The 12,907-nt window shown below is 45.0% G+C and overlaps 1 protein-coding gene across 1 annotated transcript in view; it reads left to right on the top strand.

Annotated features, from left to right (window-relative positions):
* The window catches only part of CFAP61 (cilia and flagella associated protein 61), a 236,833-nt gene that overhangs the window by 56,585 nt on the left and 167,341 nt on the right, over positions 1-12,907 (top strand). The window contains exons 8-10 of the mRNA XM_052651239.1: positions 5,449-5,540; positions 11,706-11,777; positions 12,634-12,812. Coding sequence (XP_052507199.1) covers positions 5,449-5,540; positions 11,706-11,777; positions 12,634-12,812 — 343 coding nt within the window. The remainder of the gene's footprint in view (positions 1-5,448; positions 5,541-11,705; positions 11,778-12,633; positions 12,813-12,907) is intronic.

A 12,907-nucleotide genomic window follows, 5' to 3' on the forward strand; every position in this document is an offset into this window, starting at 1 on the left:
TTGACTTCTGCCCAGAGATACTGATTTTGGATTTCTGGCATCCAGAACTCTGGAAGAATACATTTCTGTTGTTTTAAGCCACCATGTGAGTGGGCATTTGTCACAGCAGCCACAGGAAACTAACACAGTTACAAAGAAGACCAAAGGGCTGGAGGCAAAGCAAGGAAGGAAACAGGTCAGGAAGTAAGGACACCCTCACACTTCAGCAGTCCATGAACGCGTTGTCTGCTCACCATCTCCGTCTTCTTACTGTCTTGAGGCTGCTTCTTATCCTTTAGATCTCAGTTTACACGTCCAATGGGCTTCCCTGGTGGCTCAGATAGTAAAGAGTCTGCCTGCAATGCTGGAGACCTGGGTTCGACTCCTGGGTCAGGAAGATTCCCCCGGAGAAGGAAATTGCAACCCACTCCAGTATTCTTGCCTGGAGAATCCCATGGATAGAGGAGCCTGGTGGGCTACCAGTCCACGGGGTCACAAACAGTCGGACACAGCTGAGACACTAACACCTTCTCTTTCGCTTTACATACACGATAGGACACTGACTGCTCAGACTGAAGCAGCTCCCAGGCCCTTGTTTTCTACACACCATCTAGCAGATCTTAGTATTTCTTCTTCTCTTACTGACTTTACTTGGAAGGGCAAGTTAGTCTCATTCACTGCTGAATCTTCAACATCCAGTTTGTTAATGTGCACCTGCCCTGATCACTTGTGAGCCTCTGTCTGGTTTTCTGGTGCCGCTGGGTACCTCATGTGACTGCAACGCCTCGTTCTCCACTCAACTTCAGTTGAATGAATGTTTTAACTTGAACCTTTAATTTTTCCTCTTCTTAAAGGTGAGGGATTAAATTCATTTGTCAGTCTTTTCTGAAATCAGCCATAATATTAAAATACTAAACAAAATAACTGTTTTGTAATGTTCTGAAATGAAATTACTCTTATAATTAGACATTTTTGGGGAGATCTTAATTGAGTTAATGCATGAAACTCTCCTCCTTTAAAAAGTTAGAATAATGCAGTTAGAGTTGAATTCCCTTGGATCAATGTCCCAGCCTGGTTCTCCCTCTCAATTCCCAGAAATGGCCATTGTTAAAACATTAGTAGGCATCCATCCAGACTTCTTTTTATGCTTTTATATGAAGTCCACGTGTTCATCGGAAAAAATTCTACTATTTCGTGGCAGTGTTTTTTTTTTACATAAATGGCACCTTTTGGGTTTACGAAGTTCTGAAATTTGCTTCTTCACTCAGCTCTTTGAGATCTTATAATGTTGATAGCTTAGGTCTGGGATGCCCCTGTTACCTTCTGGATAGGATTTCACTCTATGAAATGTGCCACACTTGTCCTCAGATGGAAGCAGATTGTTTCCTCTATTTCATATAACAAACCGTGCTGCAGTAGGTATTCTCGCGCACATCGCCTTGGGCCCCTTGCGAGCATTTCCACAGGCTGTGTTCCCAGAACTGCTCTTGCTGGCTTGGAAATATACCAAGTGTGGCCACAACGGTGGCCTTCCTCCCAAGCCTCTTCTAGTTCTCCAGGACTTAGTATTGTCAGCACGTTTAAACTTTTGCCAGTATGATAGCCGTGAAAGGAGATATCATTGTTTAAACTTCATTTCTCTGACTGTTACTGAGGTTGGACACGTTTTATGTGTTTATTGGTCATTTGCATCCCTTGTCCATTCATTTTCTTTGCCTGTTGGTTTTTTCCTCTTCCCCTAGACTTCAGTTCTTGATCTATTATGTGTGTCGCAAATTTTTTCTCTGTGTTTATTTAAGAAGAACTTTAGGGTTCTTTTGATAAAACTTTTAAATTGTGATGGGGTCAAGTATGTCAATATTTTTCTTTTATGACTTCTGCCTTCTACATTTAAAAGGAAAGATTTGTCCACCCCTTAAATAATAGAGAGATTCTATTTTCTTCTCATAATTTAAAAGTATTAAAAAACTTTAAGCTGTTAATTTATCTTTGAATGATCTTTGTGTATTATGTGAAATAGGGACCCAAATTAATTCTTTTCCCATTTGATTAGCACTGTTTATTGTATTGTTTATTCTTCTGCACCAATGCTACCTTTACTGTGTATGAATGTTTAGGCTCTTTTTTGGATTCAATTCTGTTCTGTTCCTGCTCCTGATAACCTGCAGTTTTAATAACTATGGCTTTATAATATGTCTTAATATTCAGTAGAAAATTTGGACTCTTTGTTCTTATTCCTTAAAATTTTGTTGACTAACTCTCTTCCATTACTCTTTTAGAATCACTTTATTTCATTTCACAAAAAAGAAAAATCTTGTAGGATTTTTGATTATTATTTTTTTAAGTTAAAAACCACTAAATCATATACTGTTACTTTTCCCCAAAGCCTTCAAAATGTATTATTTAGCTTTCCCTATGTATTTTCCCTGTTAGATAAAGGACTTCCCTGAACGCTCAGTTGTTAAAGAATCCACCTACAATTCAGGAGACCCTGATTTGATTCCTGGGTCGGGAAGATCCACTGGAGAAGGGATAGGCTATGCACTCCAGTATTCTTGGGCTTTCCTTGGAGCTCAGCTGGTAAAGACTCCACCTGCAATGCAGGAGGCCTGGGTTCAATCCCTGGCTTGGGAAGATACCGTGGAGAAGGGAAGGGCTACCCACTTCAGTGTTCTGGCCTGGAGAATTCTATGGACTGTGTAATCCATGGGGTCACAAAGAGTCAGACACGACGAAGCTACTTTCACGTATTTTTCCTGTTAGATAAAGAGCAGGGCAGAACCAGGTCTGGTGGGACCTCAGGTTTATACAATTTGGGAAGTTTCTTTAAGAAAAAGAATACAAAGTTAGGAATGCAATAGTGGGTGCTGTCCCTTGGGATGATAATGTGATGTTTTATTCATATCATGGTAACCCCTCCTCAGATAGCCCCTTCTCAGTCTCACTCAGAGAGAAAGTGCCGGCAAACGGTGCCTTCCCTCCCACTAGAATAAAGCCCTGGTTCGTGACTTCCAAGCTACTTAGGTGATGTAAGCAAATAGAATAACAATTAAATTGCAGCCTCAGTCGTGTTTCTAGCTACGTGTCATATAAAACCACTGCCTGACTTTCCCCGGGACAGCACCTCACGTCTGAGGATCTCAGGGCACATTAAGAACATTAACTAATTAAACCCCACAAAACCCCAGAGACACGGGAAGGAGAGACGCGACCTCACCTCGCCCAGTTCTGAAATGCAGCCACCTCTGGGGACGAGCACAGCAGCTGCTTCAGAATAAGCGGCAGCACCCATGACACTTTAGCCCAGACAATTAGTCGTTGTCATTGGTAATTGTCTTGTGAGCATTAGCCTGTCAGACAGTGAGAGCTCCAGGATTAATTGTTGACTGCGAATCTAATCCAGTCTCTGAAATTTCTGGCTTTTTAGTAATTTTGTCCTAATTAAAATGGGCTTCCCTGGTGGCTCAGGTAGTAAAGAGTCCTCCTGCAATGCAGGAGATACGGGTTTGATTCATGGGTGGGGAAGATACCCTGGAGAAGGGAATAGCAGCCCACTCCAGTATTTTTGCCTGGAGAATCCCATGATAGGGGAGCTTGGTGGGCTACAGTCCATGGGGTTGCAAAGAGTCAGACACAACTGAGTGACTAAACAACAACAACCAATATGTGTGTGTGTGTGTGTGTGTGTGTGTGAGAAAGTGAAAGTTGCTCAGTCGTGTCTGATTCTTTGCAACCCCGTGGACTGTATAGTCCATGGAATTCTCTAGGGAAGAATACTGGAGTGGGTAGCCCCAGCCGCTACTTTTAAGGGGTGTGTTGGCTGGGCAGCAGGTGAGGGAAATCTCTGGGCTCTGGAAAAGCTTTAGTACTCATTTGCGTGCTTGTTACATGGGAGCCGATACACATAGAGATTCATGTGCACTCTACTGCACACAAGCTGTATCACTACAACAAGCTAAATTCACCTAAATAGCCCTCTACTCTTGCCAGCCTGAGAATGCTGGAAACACTGTATAGACAACTGGAAAGTTCTACAGGGAGCAGGATGTTTCCAGGTGCTAGGAACACACTAGGGTTCATTGTCCCCAAAGCATCTTTCTTCAGAGCAGGGATTCTGAGTCCCTTGTCCTCTCTCGTGTCACTTGCTCTCCACATAGAAAGAAGAGCTTCTTGCTCTGCCGGGGTGACATTCTCTTGTGGTAACTTCAACATCACGTGCTTCTTCATCTCTCCCCTTCCACCTCTCTGGGCATCTGACTTTTCTTTTACTTAGAATTTCATTCCATTTCATTTGTCTGTGTCTTTGCCCAAAGCAGTGTATAGCGTGTGAGCCAGTGCATATGCGGGGTCTAGAGGTAATCTTTAGGACCCGTTGACTCTGGCTGAGTGTGAGGGGGAGCACAGAGAGGGTCGCAGCCTCTGGCCCCATCCTGTCTGCTGTGATGCTTAGAAACGGGAAGATGGGGCAGCAGGGCACGCCGGCAGCCCAGTGTCTGGGGCCTCCTACAGGCCTAGGGTCCCTCCTGTGTCTGTGTGGACAGTTCTTGGGAGAGGCAGCCCCCAGGCAGAGCATCCTAGGGCTGGAAGGAGCTGAGGCCCAGAGGCTGCAAGCAGGGGTCAGGGCTGAGGTGCCTCCGTGGAGCAGACACAGAGGGAGCAAGAGAGGATGGGGTGTGGGGGCGGGGGAAGGGGGAGAGACAGTGGAAGAGGAGAGATGCAGGGGGTGAAGGGCTGGGGTTGGGGACAGAAAGACAGGAAGAGAGATAGGAATAAAGAAAAGAGCAGAAGAAGGAAGAAGGAAAGGAGGGGGAATAGCTTTTTAGACACATGGGAAAACTTCTTTTCTTCTCTATTTTTTGGTGAATGCTACAAACACGTGAACACTGCATACATGAACACCACCCTGATTATTGACTTTCCACAACATATTAAAGTGATAATGTAAGCTCAGCTCTAGTTCTTGCTTAGAAAGTATAAACGTGAGTGTCCTGGCTGCTTTCAGATGCCTGTTCACAGTAGTTCCATGTAGAGAGAAAGCAACGCTGGGCTCATTTGTGTCCTGAGAGCACGGGCACGGCTGACTGTGGTCTAATTCCCCACTCCATCTTAAAATCATTTGAAAGCCTGCCATCCAAGAGGGTGATAACCTCAAAGGGGCTCCCATGAAAGAGTCATGGAGCTCAGTCACTGGCAGCCCATCAGGCCCACCCTGGCCTCAGTTTATCCCCACAGCTCCTGCAGGGCTGGGTACCACTGGACCCCATCGTGTGAATGTGGCACGGAGAACTCAGAGTCCAGGTGGGCTGCACAGACCCTGTTCTCCCCCACCCTCCTCGCAGTGCTGCCCCACCAATTGGAGCCTTCAGATGTGCTGCAGTTTAGAAACACGACCACGCTGCCACCAGTGTCTTCTGCTCTGTGGACATCGATCATATCTTTTCTGTCCTTTTGTCACTTTTTCTCCTAAAGACTCCAAGCTCAAGAACAGCGGCGAGGAATCCCAGAAAATAGTCAAGGAGCCGCAGGAAGCTGTGTCGCTGGACACCAGGGAGAGCATCCAGGTAAAGGAGATGATCTGCCCATCCGGAGCCCGAGGAGGGCCTGGAGCTGCTGCACTGTCAGGTCAGGCATGCTCCTGGTGCTAGAGTGACTCCTGAGCGGGGAAAGGCCTCCCTGGGGAGGCCTGCTGGGGACCAAGGCAAGGGCGAAACAGTCTGTGTGTTCATAAGACATCAGAACATCGCAACATCTTCAAGAGTTCAGCTCATGGTGGAATCCCATCCTTTCTCCCCCTGCCTCCTCACTCTTCCCTGGTTTCAGGATGCTGATGTGCATAAAGCCAGCAGAAAATGCATCTTGTCCACAGACTCCAGTGAGGCAGCGTCTTCTCCCTGCCTGACTGGGCCCCTCAGGCTGTAGGAGCACCCGCCGCAGCTCCCTGGCCTGCCTTCAGCAGGATCCCTCTCCACCTCAACCCCACCTCCTGCTCTACGAGTGCTGCTGCCCTGACCATTTGTTCAGTCGCCAAGTCCTGTCTGACTCCTTGTGACCCCATGGACAGCAGCATGCCAGACTTCCCTGTCCCTCACCATCTCCTGGAGTTTGCCCAAGTTCATGTTCGTTGCATCGGTGATGCCATCCAACCATTTCATCCTCTGTCGCCCTCTTCTCCTTCTGCCTCTTCCCAGCATTGGGGTCTTTTCCAATGAGTCGGCTCTTTGCATCAGGTGGCTGAAGTTTTGGAGCTTCGGTTTCCACATCAGTCCTTCCAATGAGTATTCAGGCTTGATTTCCTTTAAGATTGACTGGCTTGATCTCCTCACAGTCCAAAGGACTCTCAAGAGTCTACAGGGGAGCAAACCCCACACTGAAGGAGGCACAATCAGCCATGTCATACAGGACATAGGATTTGGGGATGGGCCGGGGATCCAGCCATCATTCTAGCTCTGCCACCCTCTGACCACTGATGATTCCTAGAAATAGAAACACCCATATAGACTGGGCTCTGGGTCCTCACCTGCTCCTGCAGGACCTCGGGGCAAGTCCCTGGGTCCTCTATAACAAGCCTCACCAAAGAGGTGGGGAGCATGAACAGGCGTACCTCTGGCTACCATGAGCAGCCCAGCCCTGCCTCAGCACTACGTGTGGCCAGGGTCCCAGCACGTGTTTCATGGCCCAGGCCCTTTCTGGTCCTTCTGACTCTTCTGTCTGTGTGAGACCAGGATGGGGGCTAGTGCAGTGTCATTGCTTCCTGGACTCCATCCCTCAACTCCCCCCCTCCTTTTTTTTTTCTCCTTTCCAATCTTGGACAAAATAAGATTCCCCCTGCACATCAGCTCATGTGAAGAAGATCTTGGAAAGAAAAGGAGGTAGGGAGGACCTTTATCTCAGCACTAGGCCACCTGGCTCAACCTCCCTTCATGGTCTTTATGAAAAACGCCTTCCTGTACCACAGACCACAATAGGACCCAACCTGTAGCTGGGTGGTGTTGTGTTTTGAAGACTGGTTTTGTCTCTGCACAGAGGTTGGACACACATAATTGCTGAACTCTCTGTTAGGGACTGAGGGTGCTCATGGGGCTAAAACACAGCCTCAGCCTTCAGGAGATGGTACTCCATGGGAAGAAGAAAGCCTGCTAGTTCAGGAAGTGGAAATGAGGGTGAAAATCCACCCAGGAGAGGGACCCTGAGGGACCCCTGAAGCTTTTAAAGAAGGTTGTATGGCATGGACTAGAGTGTGGGAGAGGAAGCTGATGAATGGAAGTGATAAAAAGAACTTAGTAAGAGGTCTTTCTGCTTCTGGCAAAGATGGAGCTAGAGACTAGATTTACTTCCCTGCCTGAAAAAAACATTGCCAAAGTATATGAAGGAAGTTTTAAGACTCTGCTCATCAGGTAACAAAAGAGAGTGACGCTTAAGATGTGGGAAACAACTCTGTTGAGCCCTCTGACTGTGCTGGCCTCCTGCCTTGAGAGAGTTCCTGTCCATAGCACAGGGCAGGAGGAATGTATGTGTGCATGCTTGCTGAGTCGCTTCAGTCGTGTCCAACTCTTTGTGACCCTATGGACTGCAGCCTGCCAGGCTTCTTGAAATTAAAAAAAAGGAAAGAAAGAAAGTTACAAATCAAATTCAGAAAGTTATATCTAATAAGCCTACAAAGAGGTGGAGTGGAATTATAAAAATATACAATTAATCCAAGAGACAGCAAAGAAATTTTTCCCCCCTCTTACTGTGGCAGTTAATTTTTTAAAATATAAATTTATTTATTTTAATTGGAGGTTAATTACTTTACAATATTATATTGGTTTTGCCGTACATCAACATGAATCCGCCACAGGTATACATGATACTGGATGCTTGGGGCTGGTGCACTGAGAAATTTTTTTAAGAAAAGAAAGAGGGAATAAAGAACAGATATGACAAACAGAAAACAAACAGCAAGATGATGATGGACTTAATCCTACACATATTAATAATTGCATTAAATGTAAATGGTCTTTTTGTTGTTGTATATATCCCAATTAAAGAACACGTAAAGCAGATATAGATTCAGTTAAAAAGCAAGACAGTTATATGTGGGTCACAAAAATGCACTTTGAGTAGACAGAATAGGTTCAAATGAAAAGCATTCATGTAGACACACCATGGTAGCACTGATCAAAAGAAAACTAGAGTAGCTTCATTCATTTCAGACAAAGTGGATTTCAGAGGAGGGAATGTTACCAGCAACAACGAAAGTCAAGAGGACATAACAGTCTTCAGTATTTATGTACCTAATCATAGAACTTCACAAAACATGAAACAAAAACTGATAGAACTGCAAAGACAAATGAATAAATAAGCAACTATATTTGACAACTTCAGTATCCCTCCCTTGATCACAGACAGAACAAGTAGACAGAAAATTAATAGGTGTGTGGAAGATTTTAAGAACACTATTGACAGTTAAACCTAATTTGCACTTAATAGAACAGTCTACTGGAGAAGGCAATGGCACCCCACTCCAGTACTCTTGCCTGGAAAATCCCATGGACGAAGGAGCCTGGAAGGCTGAAGTCCATGGGGTCGCGAAGAGTCGGACACAACTGAACGACTTCACTTTCACTTTTCACTTTCATGAATTGGAGAAGGAAATGGCAACCCACTCCAGTGTTCTTGCCTGGAGAATCCCAGGGACTGGGGAGCCTGGTAGGCTGCCGTCTATGGGGTCGCACAGAGTCGGACACGACTGAAGCGACTTAGCAGCAGCAGAACACTCTACCCAATTTGACCCAATTTGCACTTAATAGAGCACACGACCCAGTAGATACATCTTCCCACATCCATGTGGAATATTTACCAAGTTAGATCATATTCCAAGCTAGAAAATAAGTCTCAAGATATTTAAAGGATTCAAGTCATCTAAAGTATGGTCTTTCTCAATAGACAACATTACAGGAAAATAAAACTTCAGATCAATAGCTCTCATGAACATTGATGGAAAAATTCAAATAGAAATCTTGTATTGAATCTGTGTATTAAAAGGACAATACATCATGACCAAGTAGGGTTTATTCTGGGTTATAAGGTTAGAAATACAATTATAAGAAGATCAATGAAAGTAGTTCACCATATTAACATTCTAACAAGGATTACCTGTATGATTATCTCTTAAATATTGGAAAGGTATTTGAAAATTCACATTCATTCCTCAGAAAACTCTCAGAAAACTAGGAATAGAAGTTCTTCAATTTGATAGAGGTTATTTTTGAAAAGCATGTGGCTAGCATCCTCCTTAATGGTAAAAGACTGAATGCTTTTCCACCAAGGTCAGAAACAAGAATGTCTGTTCATAATTCATAATTATTCTGGAGGTTCAAGCTGGTGAAAAAGACAAGAAAATACTTTAAAAAGCATCTAGATTGGAAAGGAAGGATTAAAACTGTCTTCAATTTGCAGATAACATAGTCATCTAGCGGAGAAGGCAATGGCACCCCACTCCAGTACTCTTGCCTGGAAAATCCCATGGATGGAGGAGCCTGGTGGGGTGCAGTCCATGGGGTCGCTAAGAGTCGGACACAACTGAGCGACTTCACTTTCACTTTTCACTTTCATGCATTGGAGAAGGAAATGGCAATCCACTCCAGTGCTCTTGCCTGGAGAACCCCAGGGACGGGGGAGCCTGGTGGGTTGCTGTCTATGGGGTTGCACAGAGTCGGACACGACTGAAGCGACTTAGCAGCAGCAGCATAGTCATCTAGAATCTATAAAACAGCCATAGAACTAATAAGTAATTTAATGAACTGCTAAATATATACAAAATTAATAGGCAAAGTTCAATTTTATCTATGCACAAGAATAATGAACAATGAGAAATTTAAATAAATACTATTTACAATATAGCATGCTCAGTCGCCTCTGACTCTTTGCAGCCCCATGGACTGTACCCCGCCAAGCTCTTCTGCCCATGGAATTTTCTAGGCAAGAATACTGGAGTGGGTTGCTGTTTCCTTCTCCAGGAGATCTTCCTGACCCAGGGACTGAACCTGTGTCTCTTGGGTCTCCAGCGTCGGCAGGCAGATTCATTACCACTGCACTACCTGGAAGCCCACCATTTACAGTAGATACATAAATCTGACAAAAGATGTTCAAAACCTGTATACTAAAAACTACAAAACATTTCTGAGAGAAATGAAGTAAGACCTAAATAGGTGGAGAAATATCCCCATACATAATTTTGAGGACTCGGTATTTTCAAGATGTCAGTTTATCAATGAAATCTCAGCCAAAACTAATTTTTGTTGTTGTTGTTCAGTCACTAAGTTGTGTTTGACTCTTTGTGACCCCATGTACTGTAGCACACCAGACTTCCCTGTCCTTCACTATCTCCTGGAGTTTGTTCAAATTCATGTCCATTAAGTCAGTGATGCCACCCAACCATCTCATCCTCTGTTGTCCCTTTCTCCTCTTGCCCTCAATCTTTCCCAGCCTCAGGGTCTTTTCCAATGAGCTGGCAGTTTGCATCAGGTGGCCAAAGTATTGGTGCTTCAGCATCAGTCCTTCTAGTGAATATTCAGGGTTGATTTCCTTTAGGATTGACTAGTTTGATCTCCTTGCAGTCCAAAGGACTCTCAAGAGTCTTCTTCAGCACAATTTGAAAGCATCAGTTCTTTAGCACTCAGCCTTCTTTATGGTCCAACTCTTATATCCATACATGACTGTTGGAAAAACCATAGCTTTGACTGTTTGGATCTTTGTTGGCAAAGTGATGTCTCTGCTTTTTTAATATGCTATCTAGGTTTGTCATAGCTTTCCTTCAAAGGAGCAAGCATCTTTTAATTTCATGGTTGCACTCAATGCCCTCAGTGATTTTGGAGCCCAAGTGAAATGAAAACTGATTTCAAAATTCAAATGAAATTGAGAAGGACCTAGCACAGCCAAAGGAACTATGGAAAGGGAACAAGCTGTAGGACTAATGCCGCTGATTTCAAGATTTATTATAAGGTTCTTGTAACTGAGTTAGGGTGGTAATGATGTCAAGGTTAATAATAGATGAATCAAACAGAATAGATAATCCAGAAGTAGACTCAGCATACAATCTACGCCGACAAAGCAGACCATTGTTTTCCTGTGGTTGGCAGAGTGGCCCCGGGTTGGGGGGAGAGGCATGTAGAAACACATCACTTTTTATTGTGGCGATATTTTTATGGGCACTACATAGGCTTCCCCAGTGGCTCAGTGGGTGAAGAAATCTGCCTGCAATGCGGGATACACAGGAAACACAGGTTCAGTCCCTGCCTTGGGAAAATCCCCTGGAGGAGGAAATGGCAACCCATTCCAGTATTCTTGCCTGAAACATCCCATGGACAGAGGAGCCTGGCAGGCTACAGTCCATAGTGTTGCAAAGTCAGACACGACTGAAGTGACTGAGCACGCAGAGCAGTTAAAAACCCTAGTGCAGCTTTCAAAATACATAGAAAAATGAGAGTGAAGGAAGGATAAATATTAATAGCATCTGCAGAGAGTTGGGAGGTAACTGAGTATCTCTCCATCCACGTGTCCTGACTATATCCTCAATCAGACGAGGCAGGTGGTGCTCCTAGCTGCTTTGTGTGATAGAGGAAACTCGCTCACTTTGTGAAAGTCACACGGCTGGTAAGCAGCGAGGCCAGGATTTGACCAGAACTCGGGCTCTGAACCACTGCAGGTATTGATTAATTCTCACATCTTGTCTTTGTCATTTGCAGAGAAAAGGCACAGAAGCTACAGTGGAGGAAGCTTTGTCACCAGTCACAAGTGAGAACACTGGTGAAGTGGAGGTAAGGCTTTCGAGGCCACTGGAGTGGTTGGTTCTCCCCCCCACCCCCATGCAGCTCACTCTTCTCCACCTGCACCCCTATGCCCTGTCCTCCCCAGGCCTCCCGCCTCCCTCTCTCAGTTCAGAGCTGCCTCCTTAGGACCTGCTCTGCAGGTCGCCCTTGATAACCCTCCTTCCACTGAGATTAGGCCTTTTATTCTGTCCCCTTGCACAGCTCGGTCCTAGAAGTTACACTTTCTACTTTGATAATTTGCAACCATTTCAGTAGATAGAATCTTTCTCCTCTTCCCATTGTCTAGAGAAGAGGCTCCTGATTTTCTTTATAGGTTTTTAGTGCTAATAATGATTTTAACTTTTATTATACTGTACACACCAAGGGGCTTCCCTGGTAGCTCAGATGTTAAAAGAATCTGCCTGCCACGCAGGAGACCCAGGTTTGGTCCCTGGGTTGGGAAGATCCTCTGGAGAAGGGAATGGAGAATTCCTGAAGAAGTCCATGGATCCAGGTGGACTACAGTCCATGGGGTTGCGAAGAGTTGGACATGACATAGTAACTGACACTTTTACTTTCAACGTTCCCTCAGTGATGCAGTTAAAACGGAGCCTGTATCAAAGGCCAACCGAGACCATTCATTTTCTGACCTTCCCAGGAAAACTGATTCCCAGCCTTACGAGTTTTGAAATCTCATTAAGAACATCTCCTTAAAGCCAGGCCTGGCTCGGGATGGTTTGTCTCAGGTGAGGCAGTCATATCTGTCCCAGGAAGTGTTATGTAGAGATGAGGCAACCACTAGCCCATTAAGTTGCAGAGAATGAATGGGTTTCCCAGTTGGGTTTGTCCTCTCTTCTTGTTGCAGGACTCAGAAAAACTCAGTCAAGTGAGCAGTATGGTTTACATGGGTTACTACATCAGCCATAGAAGCTCATTGTCCCTCTCTCTGCCTGAGGACACCAGCAGTTTCCGCCCCATCTACAAGGGCGCCTCCACTGCCTTCTGCATCCAGCTGTTTTTTATCGACGAGAAGTATGAAGCAAGGTAAGTCCCGATCCCCAGCTTGTCTGCCGTGGAAAGAGCTTCTCCTAGCCTTGCTGGCCCGATACTTTCATCTCACAGAGTCAGGGGTTTCCAAG

The sequence above is a fragment of the Budorcas taxicolor genome, chromosome 13, assembly GCF_023091745.1.
Source record: "Budorcas taxicolor isolate Tak-1 chromosome 13, Takin1.1, whole genome shotgun sequence".
Taxonomy (NCBI): Eukaryota; Metazoa; Chordata; class Mammalia; order Artiodactyla; family Bovidae; genus Budorcas; species Budorcas taxicolor.